General features: G+C 34.3%; 1 protein-coding gene across 6 annotated transcripts in view; it reads right to left on the minus strand.

Annotated features, from left to right (window-relative positions):
* Window positions 1-17,824, minus strand: part of NF1 (neurofibromin 1) — a 219,296-nt gene that overhangs the window by 114,551 nt on the left and 86,921 nt on the right. For all 6 annotated transcript variants that reach the window (XR_012059675.1, XM_072938963.1, XM_072938962.1 and 3 more), the window contains exons 15-25: window positions 14,844-14,923; window positions 13,243-13,366; window positions 11,354-11,515; window positions 9,960-10,209; window positions 9,334-9,407; window positions 9,026-9,109; window positions 2,642-3,082; window positions 2,108-2,247; window positions 1,714-1,836; window positions 1,164-1,247; window positions 324-440 (exon numbers count right to left, since the gene is read on the minus strand). Coding sequence is in view for 5 of the 6 variants with exons in the window: in XM_072938963.1 (XP_072795064.1) it covers window positions 324-440; window positions 1,164-1,247; window positions 1,714-1,836; window positions 2,108-2,247; window positions 2,642-3,082; window positions 9,026-9,109; window positions 9,334-9,407; window positions 9,960-10,209; window positions 11,354-11,515; window positions 13,243-13,366; window positions 14,844-14,923 (1,679 nt within the window). In the remaining variant the exon portion in view is untranslated. The remainder of the gene's footprint in view (window positions 1-323; window positions 441-1,163; window positions 1,248-1,713; window positions 1,837-2,107; window positions 2,248-2,641; window positions 3,083-9,025; window positions 9,110-9,333; window positions 9,408-9,959; window positions 10,210-11,353; window positions 11,516-13,242; window positions 13,367-14,843; window positions 14,924-17,824) is intronic.

The following is a 17,824-nucleotide window of genomic DNA, read 5'->3' on the forward strand; positions in this document are numbered from 1 at the left end:
AAATTAGTGGTCCAAATAGTTTAGACAATGCCATTTTAAGTGACCTAATGAGGTGATCTGGGTTAAATGCCAATAAAAATTCACTGATCAAATGATTTTCTTTAAAAACTACAAAACACAGTTGTTTTCCTATACCAACCTTATCATAGGGAACACTGCTTCATGCATGTGCTATATTTTGTGAGGCAGCAGCTGATGGCCACAGTAACAACAAAGCAGTGAGGTCAATTTTCTAAATATTATAATTTGCCACTTGAGTTACACTTTGTTTTGTTGTATGTGAGGCTTTGTTTTTTGCTTTCTTTTTGGTGACTGAAACTTACTTAAGAAATAACTGTGATTTGGCTTCCATCAGTTCCACACCATCTCCTTCCTCAGGCTGCAGCGGAAGACCAGCCAGGAGTGAAACTACTGCTTCCATGCTTGCCTGGTCCAAATCTCTGAAGAAAATAAAATGTAAAGTCCACAAGTCTTTCAAGTTCTTCAATTCCACCTTCCCCTCAAATAAACTTCTTCCTAACAGACACAAAGTTTAAGAACCACCTATTTCATTAAACAAATTACTATGACAATCTAAATAATTTGTGTTAATATGCAGAGCCCAGAATGCAAAGACATTTCAAGTTGGGGAGAGGGAAATAATAACTTTCTACACAGTAATCTTGGCAAAATGACTACCTTAAATTAAAAGCATGTACTATGGAAGCAAGCCTGGTCAAAGAAATATATGTGAATGGTTATTATGTAATTTATAATGTTTAAATATTTCTGGTATGTGACAATAAGTATTTATCATTAGAGCAAATTTAAGCAATTACTTTTTAGAAAGACTCAAAACAATTAAGTTCCTCAAATAATATCTATCTACCCAATCAAAAAATAAATACAACCTAAGGCTTTATATACCTTATTTTCCAGCAATCTTTCCTAAACAGACACACAAACTTTCTAAACATAACACTCTTTCATATTTGTTTTTACTGAAAGTCTTTCAGTTAAAAAGAAATAAGATTAGTATCTTTATATAATTCAAATGCAAAAGTTTGAGATCCCCCCAAAATTTCAATCACATAAAATACGTATGTAAAAACTATAATGAAGCAGTACTAATGTCTAGAGTAAATCTGCTAATACCTAAAGGTCTCTCTCTTTTTTTTTTTTACCTCGTAAGACATTTCACATCGTCATCTGCCGCTTGGTTTGATGTTCCCATAACCCAGTCTGTCAGGTATTCTACCATCTTATTCCTACAGAATGGCAGAGAAAAGGAAAATAGCAAACAATTTTTTTAAAGTCACACATTTTCGTCAAATAAGAATTTTTAAAAGTGCAAGTAATTTGCCAAATCACCCAGGCAACATGACAATTTCATAAAAGAGATATTGCTATCACAAAGCTAACAGTGAGAAGGGCACAAACTTGGGCACAAAGAAGGGCAACTTGATATGGATCGACCACATTAGCCCTTAGCAATGGTATCCATTTGGAAACAGAGTCAAATTCTTTGCTCAAGTGTAGTATAACCTGAGGAAAAGGGGTAACACTATCATGGGCACAAAGCTTTGGGAAAGTTGAAAAGACATGAAGACAAAAGCATATAAAATGCTCCTTTTCCACCCTCCCCGCTTCCCATGATAACCATGTGCCTACTATTTTTCTGCCCTTCACTATATAAGATTTACAAGACCCTACTTTGCTCTCTTGAGAACTCACCTAAATTTCATCTCTTGACAAAATGAGAGGTCGTCTCTCCTTGCCATCATTACCTCAACTAACTGACACAGTTTCGTTTTTATTTGAATTGCATGGACCATATTCCCAAGCACACGAACATACCTATTTAGACACAGAAACATTAAAAAAAAATTATCAGATATAAACAAAAGAGAAGGTTTTCTAAATGCTTTAATCTCTAAGTAAAATGATAAAATGTAACCATAAAAGCTATAAGATTTCCATTTGCTTATATGAGAACATACATAACTTCTAGTTACCCTACTGTCACATCCTAATTTGGGTGCAACAACAAAAAAAAGGATGGCAAATTATCTTACTACTAACTACCAATTATCAATGTGTGCCTGCTACACTTCAGTAGAATGCTTACCTGACCAGATTTAACATCATTGTTTCAATGCTAGCTTGCCCCAGATGTTCAGAGCTGCCTTCAGTATGATTATCTAGTAAGTTCTTCATTATAGCTATGGTTTGCTCCACAAATTGAGTATTGGTGTCAGTCAATAAAACCTATACAGACGACAAAACACATCTGGGGAATCAATACACAGCAGACAGACCACAGAGAGATGAAGCTGTCTGATCTAAATGTCATACACTTGCAGAAATGCACCCACAGGCATATATCCAAACAGTTACAAAGATTCACATAGACACTCATACCCATACTCAAAACACTGATAACCCCAGACACATCTATGCCCTAGAGTCCCTAAAAAGCAAACTGATTCCTACATTAGATGATTCTTCTTTCTGCAATTTTTTGTCCTATTTTTTTAAATTGTAAGTGAAAGTTCATGCCAGTATCTAAATTAAATAATCTAAAAGAAAAAAAGCTTCATTATTTCAAACGAGTCACTCTATTCATAGGGAAAGGTGAAAAATAAAGCAGAGAACACTTTACCTGTCCTTGGGAGTCAAAAAACTTGCTGATGGTATTCTTCAACTTATTGAAGAGCATTGGATAAAGAGCAGGACTCAGTTCTAGACCCACCAGATCCTTAACATTAGTCCGTATCTGAAGTCCCACTTTCTCATGGTTACAGACCATTAAGGATAGCAGCCGATCCATAAATTTGCTGACAGGTGTATCTGCGTTTCCCTCTGAGGACATCACTGAAATCATGGAACCCTTGCGTTCACTGACTGGGCCCATGGGTGGGCTATAGGTTGCCAGGCCAGAATTGCTTCTCTGCTGCAGGCACACTCCCCCAAGGGCACAAAGGAAGCCAGTCATGTTGATCCATTCTTGCAGGGAGTCTGTGTCAGACAAATCTATGGATCCTCCTCCACTCACATGAGACATTCGCCTCTTAACAATGGTCTTGTGAAGGCTTTCAGCAGCCTAAACACAAAAGTTTTATGGAAAGCATGAATTCAACCTAAATTGGTTGAGAGATCTGACAAATTACATTTTATACAACATTACTACCATGACAAAAAAAACATTTTTTACATTTAAAAAATCCAAGTCTTCACTTTGCCATTTCTAGTCACATCAAGGTTGTCATACTGCTTGAGTATAGTAAGTCTTAACGTACAGAAATGAGGGTAGTGATAAACACAGATCCAGTATCAGATATAGAAGGTGGTGATGGACTGTGGCTCAGAAAGGAACATACTCTCAGAATATTTGCTTATATTGATTCCTGGACACAGAGGTAGTATCTGTGCTGCTTTAAGGACTATAAGCATTTGGAGATTTTAACCAAGTAGTATGTGAACTTACTAACTTAGTGCCTGCCCAAGGTCACATGCTCCAGGACCAGCTTTGTAAACATTGTACTACTATTAATATAGATTCCACGTGGCAAGATGAGACTAACTAAACAGAAGAACCACTGAATGTAGAAGAGTGGAATGAAGGAGTACAGACAGACAAAACTCAATAGGAAAAAAAAACTCATACTCCACAAAAATCTGTAATCTGACAGAAGAGGAATCTTCTAGGAGTTCTGATCCTTTTAAGTTTATGGAATAGAGATGAGAAAGAAAAACTCATACTATGTGTGGCAAAAATTTTTTTAATCCAATTTCTGTTACATACTGCTTATAAGCATAATACTCATCTTACTACAGAGGATGTTAACCTAAGAAAGCAACCTATTAGGGACATTCTGTGATATGAATGATGTAGAAGTACCACTGCATTTGCTTCATTATGTATGTTTTGTGGGAAAAATGGCCTGTCATGGATTTTTTGAATATGGAACTCCTAAAACTCTGCCATTTATAGCACATGGATTTACTGTAGTTTTATCTAATATTAGAATATGGCTATATCTCTGCCATCATGCAGCAATATCAGCCCTTTCAGGACCTATATTACCAGATATTTATGCAAGTTCTCTGATTAGAACTTAAGACAGAGTACGGCTGATGACACAGATAACGTGAGCACAGTGAGAGAAACACTGGATATATGACACTTCGATACATAAACCTAGATCTTGCATTTAAGTCCTTCATGTGACCTACTTTGATGAAGAGGTTAGTTGGGGGCTAAGTCAGATAATGAATCAACTCCACACCTTCAACAATGTATGCAATAATGAATCACTGGTATCAAACACAGAAACTTCATTGCAGGATGACTTGCAGACTGGCTTAGAAGCAGCAATATAGTAGAGCATATATATGGACCAAACTTACTCACTGAGATTATCAAACATTTGTCAAGTGATTCTGAATTTTTTAGCAGTGGAAGGATGACTGAGTACTTAGCACATTACTACATTTGGGCTGCAGCACAGCTGAAACACTGTAGTTGGTCTATACATTACTTACTTTCTTTATGCATTAAGAATTTGGATCCAGTACCACACAGACATCTCCTTAACCTGGTTTCAGCTCTTGAGCCAAGTGTTCAAACTGAACAGACATTGTACAAGGCATTGATGTTAATTAAAGCATTATGGAATAATGTACTAGCAGCAAAGGCTCAGCTATCTAAACAGAGTTCTTCCGCATCTTTATTAAATACTTCCCATTGAAAATAAGAGGAAGAAGAGCTCAGAAGACCCACTTCATCACCTTGGTCACCTGCCATTAGTCCTCAAAGCAGTGTTAACAGTAAAACCCACCAAACTGGAGGCAGTGATGTTGAAATGGATGAGCAAATTATACACAGAACCAACCATATGCAACAGCAACTTTCAGACACAAAGAAATTCATGCAAGGAAGTTCTAACAAAACTGCCAACAGTAGTGAAGATGCAAGCAGTCATCCTGGTAGCAAGAGTGGGCACAGTGATAGATCTAGCAATGAGGTGAATTCTAGTAATGTAAGCCCGTCAGCTGGGAGCCCTGGCAGTGAGGTACAGTCAGAAGACATTGCAGATTTGAAGCCCTTAAAGAAGATGAAAGTGATGATGGTCATAATCCTCCTACAAGTAGCTGTGGTACAGATATTCAGACTAGAAAGTTAGAAAGTCAAGCAGGCATTTGCTTAGAGGATTCCCAAGGCCTATCAGCAAGCAACGGAACAGGAAAGGACATGGTTTTCAACACTGAGTCAATGCTATTAGTAGATAATCGAATACAAATGTTAGATGCCTGTTCACACTCTGAAGACACAGAACATATGTGAGAGGAAATGAATGCTGCTCATATAAACACAAATATCTCAGAAATCTTGTAGTACTACATGCACGGGGGACTTTCTTGGGACTACTGGAAATGAATTATTTGCTCGTTGGCTGTTTAGCATCATTACATTCAGCACCACTAACACCATCACCACATCATCACCATCACAACAGGGATATGACTGATGGTAAACATAGTGCAGAAGGTGTCAGCTGTAGTAGCTCCCAGGTCAGTGCAAAATCAGGAGAAAAAAAAAAAGGCTGATTTTGATAGTGAAGAAGCTCGGTGTGATGAGGATCTAGGCCAGATTAATTCATATGGAGAGCTAACATCTCATCTCTAACAACATCTTGCCAATTTAGCATCTGTTTACCATGAACATCTTAGTCAAGGACCTACAATTCATAAACATCAACTCAACAGTAATTCTGTGAAAGACATTTAACTTGGATACTGTTTGGAAGAAAGGAAAAACCTTGTTGTGGGATATAGTCCAAGATGATGATGCAGTTATCTTTTTGAAGGATCAATAAATGAAGCAGAGAAATTTCTCTGTTCCTTAACATGTTGGTTTACAGGGATAGACCTGAATGAGACTCATTGAAAGATGACTTGAAAATTTAGGAAACAACAGGTAAATAGGAATTTAAAAAAATTTTATGCAGTAGTCAAAGTTCATTTTGTATATTCTTATCAACTAGGTATGGTAAATTCATAGCATTTAATATACCATTACCAACCTATTTTTTAATAATTATGGTTTTCATATTAGGTTTAAAGACTTTTCCCTAACAGGGTTCATATTTTATCACTGTCTTGCTTTTTTCAGCATTTCCCTTGATTAGATCCCCTCCAGCAGAAACAAAGGAATGATAATAATCCTTATTTTCCTCTTGACCCTGGTAACATAGTGGTGATTATTCTGTTTTCAAATTACAATTCAATGTTCTTAAACTGTGTCATATTATATATAAAAGAAGCTAAATAAACGAAGTTAAACTGAACCTGAAATATAAACATTATGATAACGGCATTGTTTTTCCACCTAGGGGATCTTTTGTTTCTTAACTTACATAGTGCATGCAGAATTAAGTTAGTGTTTTTTCTTCAGTCTGAATTCTGCTGTATATTTATACACTTCTTATTAGGGCTCAAATGATTACTACAAGTTGCATGATTTTCAGTTCTATTCCACTGGTACAATTTCAGGTTTCCTTTGTCTTATTCTGCTTTGATAATATTGTTCCATTCTTTGACATAGTGAATTCAGTTATTAATTGAATATACTACATTATATTACATTATATTATATGTTTTCAGTTTACCTCTGTCCAGGCCTGATATAAATGTTTAATTTTATTGAATATTTAAGTACTTCAAAATATTTTTCATCTAACTGAATTAGAAAAGTATGTACAATATTTATTTCTTACTTTTAGTCTTTAAAGGGTTATAATTTTGAACAATCACAATAGCAAAATTGCTTGTTCATGCAGGTATAAGAAACCACTAATAAACCCCTGTTAGTGGATTAACTGCCTCATTTGGGTATGTATTCTTTAATAAGAATGCTTTTAATGGTTGGATAATATTTCACCATTTATATGGGTATTATAGCAGTTCATATAAAAATGTTAGTTGTCTTTTAAAAGTCTTTGTGAAACTACTGAACAGTTTTTTTATGTGATTGTATCCACTTATATTCCCCTATACGTGTATCTGCATACCCTGTGACCCAGTAATTCTAATTCAATGCTAACTGCGTGCCTTACAGAAATACATCCAGAAGGTCAGCAAAAGACACAGTCAAGAATACTCATAGCAGCAATAACTAAATAGTCTTTGTATAGCCATCCAATGCGAAAAAAGAAGAGAAAGGAAAATTAAATTGTGGACTGTTAAATGAAATAATACATTGCAGTAACAGTGGATGAACTATAACTACAAGCAATACTGTGGCTGAACCCCACAAACATTATATTGAGTGAGAGAAGTCAGATACCACAGTGTATTTCTATTACTCCACTTACATAAGTTTATAAACAGGAAAATAACTGTATTTAGTTAGCATAATGGTTACTCTTGGTCATTAGTGACTGGAAGGGGCACAATGACGGCTTCTGGGATGCTGATAATGATTTCTTTCTTTTTTTTTTTTTATCTAAGACCTTTATTAATAAGTGCTTGCAGTTTGTTGACCTTTTTTTTTTTTTAAAAAAATCAAGCTGTAAACTTTTATTACAAATTAAAAATGAGGTTCTTAAAAATCTCAAGTTGACCAGATATGAAACAATTTAAAAATCTTTAAAGATGTATTGAGAAAAAACAGGTTTTTTTTTTCTTGATGTGCTGGTTGCAGGTATGTTCACTTCCTAATATTCTGCACTATCACTTCGATTTACACATATTTTTGTATAAATGTTATGTTTCAATTTAAAAAAATGTGAAAAATGCAAAAATCAGTTTAAAGTAATAAATCCAAACATAAGATTATCATATACATTTTTAAAGAGCCACTAACATATTTTTGTCATAGACTACTATAATCAATCCAGAATATCAAGTGTTTTTAAAAATGCTTTGTTTCACATAAATTAACCTTGCAAACATTATGCTAAGTGAAAGGAACCAGTCACTAAAGATCATATATTGCATGATTCCATTTATGTGAAATGTCCAGAACAGGCAAGTCTACTGAGACAGAAAGTAGATTAGTGGTTGCTGAGGGCTGGGGGCTGGGGATAGGGGGAAGGGGGAAGGTTAGGGAATGATAGCTAAAGGGTATAGGTTTTTATTAAATTGTGGTGATGGTTGCACAATTCTGTGAATATACTAAAAACCACTGAATCATACACTTTAAACAGATGAATTGTAGAGTATGTGAATATATCTCAATAAAAGTTACCAAAAAGAAGGTTTCATTCTAAAGACACATGTTCCCCCTCCAAATAATGATACTGGGTACAAATTTTTGCTTCACAAAAACATAACATTTTTTTTCTTGTTCTAATTTAAGCATGACAAGAAAATAACAATGGGGGACTAATGAGTTTTTCTAAAACATCTAATAATAACAGCAAAATGGCCATTACAAATCAAATGTACACAAAGATCAACTAACTGTTAAATTTTGAGGGTAACAGATGATAATAGTTGATGAATGAAACGTCCAAACTTAAAAATTTCATTTAACCTATGGGTTCAATCTTCTGGAATTAGAATACCTAGTCAAATAGTAAAATGTATTGTTTCAATTTTAATTTATTTTTCTCTACCTTTGTTATCTCTTTCCTGAAAATTCTATGAAATACTGATGGAGAAAGAAAGAAAAGAGGTGAAAGGAATGGTCTCTACCATAAATCATCTCTAGCTCAGTGCTATCCAGTATTTCCACAATGATGGAAACATTTTATATCAGTGCTGTCCAATATAGTATTCAATTTCCATGTGTGGCTATTGTATGACAGAGAAACTGAATTTTTAATCATATTTAATTTTAATTTAAGTTAAATTTTAATTCAACTAATGGCTAGTGGCTACCATATTAGACAGTGCAGGTTTAGGTGAACCACACCTAAGTATCAGTCTTAAGACAACTACACACTTACTATACTAAGAGTGACTCACAAAAGACTACTAAAGTGAAGTACGTATGTTTAGCAGATCAATTAACAAGACAAAATCAACTTTACAAACTCACCTGGCCATCTTCCATTTTGGCTTTTGGGTAGTTGAGGATTAGTTTTGTAGCTTGTTCCCACTTTGCATGTGTATCTTCCCAAGCCTAAAATGAAGGAAATTACCACTTGAAAGCAACTTTAAACCCAGAGCTAAAAATCAATCAGTAATAGACAGGTCTCAAATTTGGTATGTATAATATTCCTCTTGTAATATGCACGTATCTTAGATTTGCTTCAAAAGCTATTCCTGGTCACATATACTTATCATGAGGCTTCTAAAACTGAGGGTGGGGGGCCCAGAAAGGATATTCTGTTGCTAAGGGCATACCTCCGTGTTTCCCGCAGTGGGATGCTCAATTCGCCGTAGTAGTGCCATCACTCTTTTCTGAAGTGCTGCTCTTCCTAAGCAAGGACAACAGAAAATCAACTTACTTCACTTAGAGCCCTACTTGTCAATGGGGAACCTGGCAAGCCCAACTCCAAAGGCTGAGTAGGAGGAGTGGAATGATTCATTCATTCACTTCAAATGACAAAGCTGAATACTTTCTTTTACCAGCCTCACAGGAAAGGGGTATTTAACTTGGATTCCACAATGTCCACAGCCTAAAATAGCTTTCCCCACCTATAATTACTCAAAACATGTATCAATGTGTTTGAAACTCCACTATATACAGTTCAGAGTAAATTATACAATCTATAACTGAAAGCAATCTATACTGCCAGCTTTTAAACAAATATATAGCATATTAGAAACTCAGTGAGAAATTAAGAACTTATTTCAAATGCTATTCAGTTTCACCTTACCTTGTGCAGAAAAGGATTTCAGGTAGGCTATTTGAATTAGCCCTGTAAACTTACAAAGTAGTGATCTTAAATATATTCCTACATTCCTAAAGCAATCAGATGTCATGTGATTAAAGACAGACTGAGTGAAAAAACATTATCCACATTTACCTGTTGACATCATATTGCTGACAGAGGCAAATTCCATGAATGTGTTATAGTTGGGCAAGAAGTTGTGCACTGATACTTCATCCACCCCACACCGGATATCCGCTTCCTCACAGAGGTGACGAAAACAGGACATGGCAACCAGAACAGCTTCAGTGTCAGGGCTCCACAGAAACATGTACAGGGCCACCTCTAGTTTGGTCTGGGCTTGTCGGCATATTGGTGGGGTTCCACTGCACCCTGCTGCACTATCCTGGAAGTCAGGAGTGGGGGGCAACTTTGCAACTTACATAATTTTATCTACAAAACCCAATAATGAAACAAACTATGTGCCCTATATGTCTGCATACAATAACTCACAAGACCTTTCCCCTTTAACCATGATAGAATTTTCAAACTCCAAAATACCTCATCTGAATGAGAAATCAGATTATTTAGACCAACCTAATACTACTATCTGTCCAATTTCAAACATAATAGGTATTATCCTATTCTACATTCCAGAAATGAAGATTAAGTTTCATATGAACACAAATAAAACATGCGTAACATAAATCAGCTCAATGAAAAAAATGTAACACACTTCTTAGTCAATTATAAATGACACAGGATGAGGAAGTAACATGAAATTCTATCCACTCAGGGGGAAGAAATAAAATAATTATACAGCAATACTGACTAAAAATAAGGACACAAATAAAAACTAAACATTGCTTAGAAGATATACTTGGTTCTGGATAACATATTCCCAAAACACAAAATACAGAAATCCTCATTTGCAAAATGAATGCAAATTCCATTTGTAAGGTAGACAATAGTAAGTACCACACTGCTTAGTAGTTGTTTTTTTCCTCAAGAGAAGATTATATTTTAAAAAAGGGACAAAAAAAGCTTTGGTCTGGAATAGAAACTCTTCTGTACTGATTTGATATTTTCACTTGCATTATGACATTTTTAAAGAGAATTGAGCACACACAAATCATGAAAACACTTATGTATAACATCAAGCAAAATGCTTTTTCTCCCAGTAAATTAGTACTTTTTTTTAATTGATAGAACTTTTAAACTTCTGGGAGTATGGGTGATCTTTCTTATGGGATAGAGATTTATAATAACTATAGCTTCAGTTATAGCTTTTAAATGTCAAACGGTCAACTGCTGTTTACACATAATCTCATTTAATCCTCACAATTCTGGGGCAGAAATTATTATTATTCCCACTTTAAAGCTGAGGAACTGAATCAGAGATATTAGGAACTTGCCTGAGGTTCCACAAAGAGCAGTGATAGAACTAAAAGCTAAGCAGATCTTTGCTAAGCTGTATTACTGAAGTTCATTCTGAAAAAAATACAGAGCACAGATGATGATACAAGAAAACTACAAAAGCAACTCCTTACCATGGATGAGTTTCCTTTCCCTTTCCGGAGAGAGGTTCCAGGAGTACAAGTACGTAGTAACTCTTCATGATCCATGGACATCTGACTGGTATTTCCACTTGAAGGAACATCACATCCTACTCCATAAAGGAAGAGAAAGTGACAGGAACTTCTATCTGCCTGCTAGAAAGAAGAAGTAAGTAAGCCTTTTCAAAGCACTGGTAACCAAGAGAAATAAATTCTTAATACGAGTTGTCTTTCTGTTTGAGACTATCCTGGAAAACCTCTCCTTCCAACTCCTACTACCCTCATTTTGAGGAACACTCACTAGAAATCCAATAGTACAAATAATACTTGCTCAATGTCTTTGAAATTCCTCTCAGCTTTCCACTCTTCAAATCATCAGAATCAACAGATTCTAGATATACAAATTAACATGAACACAAATAAAACATCAACATAAATCTATTATATGAGAAGTATAATGTAACTCTCAGTCAATTATAAATAACAAAGATTTCCTCCCATAAGATTTATATCCTGTGTTATGTCAGGATAATTGGAAGCTGACTCTACAGGGATTAAGTTCCTCTGGACCAGTAATTGACACTGGTATATATGCCAAGTATGTTATAAGAGTGACTTCACTGACCAGAGGACAACAGATTCATTAATGGATTACTAATGCTTATATTCTGGAGAATTATACCACAGGCAAGGGCATGAAACTCTTAAGTCTAATCTTGTTCCTTACCTTTGGAGTAATGCTAAATTCCACTATATTAACACAAAGATAAGCCAGAAGTGAATAAATCCAACTCACCATTAGCCCATTTCTACACAAAAAAAAATTTAATAAGCCGCATGATACACTGAAAAGCATATGCATTTGATACATTTAAGATTTCTCATAGATTCTACCCATTCTAGAAATGGATAAAAATTCATTGAATCAAATAGTACTAAAACTATGCCATAATAAAAGAATTTTTTAATTAACTAATTATAGAAACTTTATGTTAAAAGAAATTTAAGGCTCTACTCTCTCCCCTAAAATTCTGTCACCATCAGGGAAATGTACACAAAATGTTATGGTAGCTCACAGAGAAAAAAATGTGACCATGAGTGTGTATATGTCCATGTATGACTGAAAAATTGTGCTGAACGCTGGAATTTGACACAACATTGTAAAATGATTATAAATCAATAAAAAATGTTAAAATCCTGTCACCATGCTTCAATAGGTCAGAATCAAAACATTTTACTCAACCCTAAGGAAAAAGACTCCTGATATTTGCAAGAGGTGAAAGCTCTCAGGCAGAAAAACAAAACAAAACAAAAAAAACCCCTAGATTGAGGACCCTCAACCTCTTCCCTTCAGCTTCTTTATAAATATAGATAACATTCTCTGGACCACCCTAGCTACAAGATTCAAGTCTATTTTGGGGGGTGGGGAGGTAATTAGGTTTATTTATTATTATTTTTTAAATGGAGGCACTGGGGATTGAACCCAGGACCTTGTGCACACTAAGCATTCGCTCTACCACTTGAGCTATGCCCCCCCTGCCAAGATTCAAGTCTTATGTATAAATTTGAGGGGAGAGATAGAATATGTTCCTCAATCTTCCTTGATTATATATAGTAGCCCCCATTCCTCCTAGGACTCTCCCAGAGTCCTGCTTAACTCAACTAGAATTTATCAGGATTGTGGCTTTAAGGCTAGAGCCTCAGAATAATTTTTAATGTGTTGATATGTCAGCCATTGTCTTCTGCACATGTATTTCCCCTGAAGACTTTGTAGGAGGGAGGAGCTGAATCAGGACTTAATTTGTCTAATAAACACTCCCCTAATCTTGTCTCATTATATTATTACAAATATCCTTCCATTTTGAAAGATGTTATATGCTTACCTTATTTTTAAGAAGAAATTTATTCCTGCAGATCAAGATTTCCCGCAACCATTTCAGAATTTCTGTGCTACTAAGCATTTGATGGCTAGTTAATTTCTTGCAGATGTAAAAAAGCATTTGTGAGCTGCAGAAACATAAAGGTCATTGTTACCAGCATTGTCAACAAACAACTTAATGCAGATACAATCAGTACATAAAGAATGGCATTCTCATAATGGACAAAGTTTAGAGAAGGCTATTTTCCTTTCAAGCACTTATTTTAGAGAAATATTATCAAAATGTTAAAGTTATGATAATCATAGGAAGTAAGAATACAGATTATGTTTTTTTAAAAAAGGAAGTATTTCTAGGCCTCCTACTCTCCCAGCTCCCCATTGTTTCATCCATGCATCTCATCCTTGCAGAGGACTCAAGAAGAAATGACAGATTAGGTGCATAGCACAGACTGTATGCAAACCTAGTGGCTCTAGAGCAGATGTCTGCAAACTGCCTGCAGGCCAAACCCAGTCCATCATTTGCTTTTGCAAATAAAGTTTTACTGGAACATGGCCACACCCCACTCATTTATTTACATACTGTCCATAGCTACCTTCACATGCCAACAGAATTAAATAGTTATAAAAAAGACAACCTGGCCCTTTAGATAAAAACTATGTGCTTATTTCTACTCTACAGATGCACTCTCCAACACAGGAGCCACTAGCCAGCCACATGTGGATACGGAGCATTTGAAATGTGGTTCTCTAGTGTGAAGCATACCAAGTTTTTATAAATTTATGAAAAAAATAATGTAAAATATCTTTTAGTTTTCATATTGATAATATGTTGAAATAATATCTAGATATATTTAGAGTTAAAAATACATTAAATTAATTTTACCTAATTCTTTTTGCTTTTTAATGTGACTGCTAGAAAATTTTTATTTACGTATGTGATTCACATTACATCACTATCAAAGAACACAGCTCTAGAATCTAGATTTTAACTCAGCTGCCAAGTGACTTAGTGTACACACTTCTATGATAATGACAAAACCTGAGGCTTACACACTTACATGTTCCCCAATGTGTTACCTTTGTGCTCACTGAAAGCTAGTAATTTAAATAAATCAAGGAAATAAATTATAAAATTCTGTATTTTTTTTGCCTTCTAAGAAGATATTCACTATCAATTCACCCAACAAAAACACTAGTATTATGAAAAATGTTTGACAGATCATAGTTTAAAACATAAACTATTAACGTTATAAAGTTTTAAAACTCTAAGGTTATAACTTTAAAATGAATTTAAAACACAGTTGTGACCACATAAAAATCTGAAAGAGAAGAGAATATACCAAATAATAGTACTTATGGTTGGGTAATAAAATTTAGCACGACTTTTAAAAATTTATTTTATAAACTGCTGTGACAATGTTCTTATAGTTAAAGCAAGAAATAATCTAATAATTTCAAGTCAAATAAAATAAAGAATCATAAAACCTCTGGAGGTGTAACTGAATAAAGTCTTACAATAAACCAAGTACTACAGAGTTAATATGTGAAGACAAAAAATACAAAATACAATTTTAAATTGAATTTAAAAAATAAGAGTGCAGATACCTAATTTCCCAAAATGTTTCTACAGGAGCATCAGGATTCCACAAATCAATGCTATCTAACTGATGAAGAACCAGCAGAGCCTGAATTTTAATAAAAAAAGAGGGAGAGAGAAGACTTGCTCAAAAAAACTTTGGTAGATCTAAAACTTGAATATTTGTTTTACAAATGCTAACAAGTCAAGCTATTTAATTGTAGTCTCATCATGCAGTATAAGGCAAAAGAGAAAAACTCTGAAGAACCTACATTTCGAGGGAATTTTATATATACATAAAATATACATATATATACACATATAGAATGAAATCACTTTATTCCTATCGTTCTTACTTTAAATGGCATATATGCATAAAATCAAATGACTAATGAATTCAGAATAGCAATATATATGTAGAAACTGCTTTAAGACACAAATGAAATAATTTCCTTCTTTACTGAAGTATATAGTCAGTTTACAATGCTGTGTTAATTTCTGGTGTACAGCATACACATACATATATTCATTTTCATATGCTTTTTCATTATAGGTTACTACAAGATACTGAATACAGTTCCCTGTGCTATACAGAAGAAACCTTTTGTATATTCATTTTATATATAGTAATTAGTATCTGCAAATCTTGAACTCCCAATTTATCCCTTCCCACCCCCTTTCACCACCTGGTAACCATAAGTTTATTTTCTATGTCTGTGCAGCTGTGTCTGTTTTGTAAATAAGTCCATTTGTGTCTTTTTTTAAGATTCCACATATGAGTGATATTATACGGCATTTTTCTTTCTCTTTCTGGCTTACTTCACTTAGAATGACGATCTCCAGGTCCATCCATGTTGCTGCAAATGGAATTATTTTGTTCTTTGTTATGGCTAAGTAGTATTCCACTGTATAAATATACTGCAACTACTTTATCCAGTCACCTGTCAATGGACATTTAGGTTGTTTTCATGTCTTGGCTATTGTAAATAGTGCTGCTATGAACAGTGGGGTGCATGTACATTTTTTAATTAAGGTTTCCTCTGATATATGTCCAGGAGTGTGATTGCTGGATCATATGGTTAAGTCTATTTTTAGTTTTTTAAGGAATCTTGTTTTCCATTGCACCAAACTACATTCCCACCAACAGTGTAGAAGGGTTCCCTTTTCTCCGCACCCTTTCCAGCATTTATCATTTGTGGACTTTTGAATGATGGTCATTCTGACTGGTGTGAGGTGATATCTCATTGTAGTTTTGATTTGCGTTTCTCTAATTAGCGATATTGTGCATTTTTTAATATGCCTATTGGCCAGCCAAATAATTTCAATAAGCATCAAAGAACTCTACAGGAAATAAAATTAACTCCCAAGTAAGGAGAGCTCTCTAAAACTAATACACACAACAATATTTTATGTCTAGGCCACAACATAAAGTAGAAGTTATCTTGTTTGCCACAAATTCCTTTGGAACAAAAAGGATAAATTATTTTTCAAAAATGAGAGAAGGGGATGAAAACAGACTTTGCATTTCATAGAGGATTATTCATCCTAAAACATTTAAATTGACCACAGAATTGAAACTGGAATTTGGCTTATAGAACACAAACAAGAATAAACAACTAACATACAAAAACATTACTATTAAATGTAAATTAAAGCCATCAAAAGGATAAAGAATAAAACTAGGCTCTTCCTTCAAACTAGCCCTATCCTAACTTCAGTTCTATAATCCTTCCCCAAGACACACACTGTTGAGCTCTGTATAGTCCTCTATGTCCTTGGTCAGCATATTTGTATGTTCTTTACTCCTCTTTAAAGTCTTTTATTAAAACTCCAATGAAACACTGTTTGGAACACATAATGAGAACTGATTTCTTCTCTTTTAGTCACATGCTTAAACTGCAAGTATAGCTGCAATGATAACCTGTCTCACATGAGGAAAAGATATGAAAATGTCTAACGTGGACACTCTTATAACTCCAAAAGTTGTTAAGTTATACAAAGAGCCTATTTTTATTATCTCATTTCAAGTATTTTCACTGTAATTACTTAGAGATACTTAATGAAAACTGAAATTCACTGTGAGAATCTCCAAAAAATTACATAGTTTATACCTCTCATATTAAGGAAAAACAACACAAATGAACAATTTTGCCACTACTGTATACTGTATACAAACTTAGTACAATTTACTGACACTTTAAATGGGAATGCTCTATTTAATATTTTTGTTTGACAAAACATTTTTTGAATTATGAAAACATGTTAATCTTTTTACTGCCTGAATATGACTGTTTTCCTTTCCATTTCTAAATTTTCCATATAAGTTTTAACAAAGTTGTAAACACAGTATACTCACGTAACATATCATAAATATTTTTTCACACTGCTGTGTGATCTGCATGGTTCAAAGGATGTTTAACAGTTCACCAAATTGAAATATCACTCTCTTGTTACTGAATATTAACCCATTCTCTTACTAGTGAATATTTTAAATTCTCTTAATGTTCTATTACAAATAAGAGTAATAAGTATATATGTGTGCAGCTTTTTCCTTTAGAACTGGATTCACAGGATTAAAAAAAATTATAGGAATGGAATTCTTTGGACAAAAAATAATAGACATTTGCAAACCTCCTGCCACATATTATTAAATAGGCTTCCGAAAAGAATGCAAAGAATCTATTATTTTATAGGATCAACAGCACAGATACAAGCAATGAGTGTAACAATGAGTGTTGAAACATTTTAGGTAAAGTGAAGAATAAACAATAAAGCAGCAAGTCTTAAATACATAATTCAATGAATTTTCACAAATGTATATGCCTCATATAACCATTACCCAGATCAACATTATCAACACCCAGAAGCTTTTTTCACATTCTCTTCTAGTCATTACCCCTTGACAAAAGTATTTGCTTTCTGACTTCTATAGCCATAGATACTTCTGCCCTTATGAACTTTATGTAAAGGGAATTATACAGCATGTTTGCTTTTGTGTTTTGCTGTTTTC

Source organism: Vicugna pacos, chromosome 16 (assembly GCF_048564905.1).
Source record: "Vicugna pacos chromosome 16, VicPac4, whole genome shotgun sequence".
Lineage (NCBI taxonomy): Eukaryota > Metazoa > Chordata > Mammalia > Artiodactyla > Camelidae > Vicugna > Vicugna pacos.